The sequence below is a fragment of the Nicotiana tomentosiformis genome, chromosome 1 (genome assembly GCF_000390325.3).
Source record: "Nicotiana tomentosiformis chromosome 1, ASM39032v3, whole genome shotgun sequence".
In the NCBI taxonomy this organism is placed as follows: domain Eukaryota; kingdom Viridiplantae; phylum Streptophyta; class Magnoliopsida; order Solanales; family Solanaceae; genus Nicotiana; species Nicotiana tomentosiformis.
Genome location: NC_090812.1, coordinates 102007932 through 102010105, shown reverse-complemented (window position 1 = coordinate 102010105; position 2174 = coordinate 102007932). Strand labels below are relative to the sequence as shown.

Below are 2174 nucleotides of genomic sequence, written 5' to 3'. Positions count from 1 at the left end.
AACAAAGTGACAGTCGATGTCAATATGCTTTGTTCTCTCATGGAATGTGGGATTTGCAGCAATTTGGATAGCTACTTTACTATCATAATGAAGTGAAACTATTCTGGGAACAGATACTCCAAGGTCCTGTAACAGACCAAGCAGCCACACAACTTCTGCTACACATGCTGCCATGCTTCGATATTATGCTTCTGTCGAGCATCCAATGACAGTATGTTGTTTCTTTGACTTCTAGGAGATTAAAGAGTCACCCAATTAGATGGCATAACCTGAGCGCCTAGTGTTAGGGCATGCAGCCCAGTCTGCATCACAGAATGCAGTCAACTGAGTTGTGGAGTTCTCAGACATGGATATCCCTAAGCCTGGGCATCCTTTAATGTATCTAATCACTCTTAATGTTGCATCCCAATATGACCTCTTTGGTTGTTGCATGAATTGGCTAAGGACTTGAATTGTGAAGTAGATATTTGGCCTTGTTATTGTTAGATAAATCAACTTTCCCACTAACTTTTGATAGCTGTTGATGTCCTCCAGTAAAGGATCATATGTGCATCCAGTCAGCGAATCATATTCTGTAGTAGTCAACTTAGTGTTGGCCTCAAGAGGTGTGGACACTGGCTTTGCACCACTTAAGCCCACATTAAGCACTAATTCTAGAGCATACTTCTTTTGATTAAGAAGTATCCCTTTTTGTGACCTGAGCACTTCAATTCCCAGGAAGTACTTGAGCTCACCTAAATCCTTCACTTTGAAATTATTGTACAGAGTTTGTTTTGCCTCATCAATTAAATCCTTGCAACTACCAGTGATTAGTATATCATCCACATATATTAGGATAATCACAATGTTGCCTTCTTGTTTCTTAGTGAATAGTGAATGGTCATGTGGACTTTGACAGTATCCAGCTTCCAATAGAACAGTGGTAAGCTTGATGTTCCATTGCCTTGAAGCTTAATTGAGCCCATACAGGGATTTCAGCAACTTACAGACCCTATACTCCTGCTGTCTATGGAATCCCTGTGGTAGGTCCATATAAACCTTCTCATATAAGTCTCCTTGAAGGAAAGCATTATTGACATCCATTTGATACAAGAACCAATTCTTTGAAGTTGCTATACTGATTACTGTCCTAACAGTAACCATTTTTGTCATTGGGGAAAAAGTCTTATGGTAATCTAGTCCTTGCAATTATATATATCCATTAACCATCAATCTAGCTTTATACTTGTCTATCTCTCCATTGTCTTTATGTTTTATTTTGTATACCCACCTGGAGCTTATGGCTTTCTTCCCAACTGCTAGTGTCACTAGCTCCCAAGTCTTGTTGCCTTCCAATGCATCCATCTTTTATTGCATTGCTTGGATCCAATTAGGATATGTAGAAGCTTCCTTGAATGATTTAGGCTCAGTTGGTATAGAAAAAGAACTAAAGTAAGCCTAGTAGCTTGGACTAAGATGAGAATATGTGACATACTGTGAGATAAGATATGTGTAATGTGCTTTTGGCTTGATAGTAGTGACATAGTCACTGAGCCATACTGGTGGTCTGGCCACGCGGTCTGGTACTGGTGGCCTCATGTACATGAGTGTCTTGGTTTGCTTCTACTTGTGGTTCATGTTGTTGAATGACATTGTGATCATGTTAAAAGAGTGCACTTTGATCAGATGACTTAGCTGGAAGATTCTCATATGATTGTAATTGATTTGACTGGCCTCATGTGTCTAGTGTTGCATTATAAGGCTCATGTGAAGCAGTAGTTGAGTCATTTATGTCCAGTATTGGACTTGGAGTTGTAGCATGTGTGCCATCTATATGTGTTAAGTCTTGTGCAATAAGTGTCTCAACATTAGGAGTTTCTATATATGTTGAGTCTATCTCTCCATATACTGGTTCTCTGAATAAAAGAAATGCCTGGTGCTTCCTCCTATCCTGCAGTTCTGAAAGGAAATATGGACTCCCTGAACTGCACATACCTGCTGACAAAGATTTGGTGATCATCAAGGTCATAAAGCTTGTATCCTTTTTGTGTTTCAAAATATCCCACAAACATTGTCTTCCTTGCTCTAACTGCAAGTTTATCACCTTTAGGTAGTCTACTTGCATAGCAGAGACAGCCAAATACTCTAAGGTGATCCAATTTTGGTGGTCTGTCATACAATAATTCAAATGGTGT

At 39.4% G+C, this 2174-nt stretch overlaps 1 protein-coding gene across 1 annotated transcript; it reads right to left on the bottom strand.

Annotated features, from left to right (window-relative positions):
• Window positions 1-255: 255 nt before the first annotated feature.
• On the bottom strand, window positions 256-1344 carry LOC138907852 (uncharacterized mitochondrial protein AtMg00810-like). Its single transcript, XM_070198473.1, has 3 exons — window positions 1271-1344; window positions 1039-1129; window positions 256-927 (listed from the first exon to the last, which is right to left on the bottom strand). Exons 1-3 carry the CDS (start codon window positions 1342-1344, stop codon window positions 256-258), a joined length of 837 nt encoding a protein of 278 aa, XP_070054574.1.
• Window positions 1345-2174: the final 830 nt, after the last annotated feature.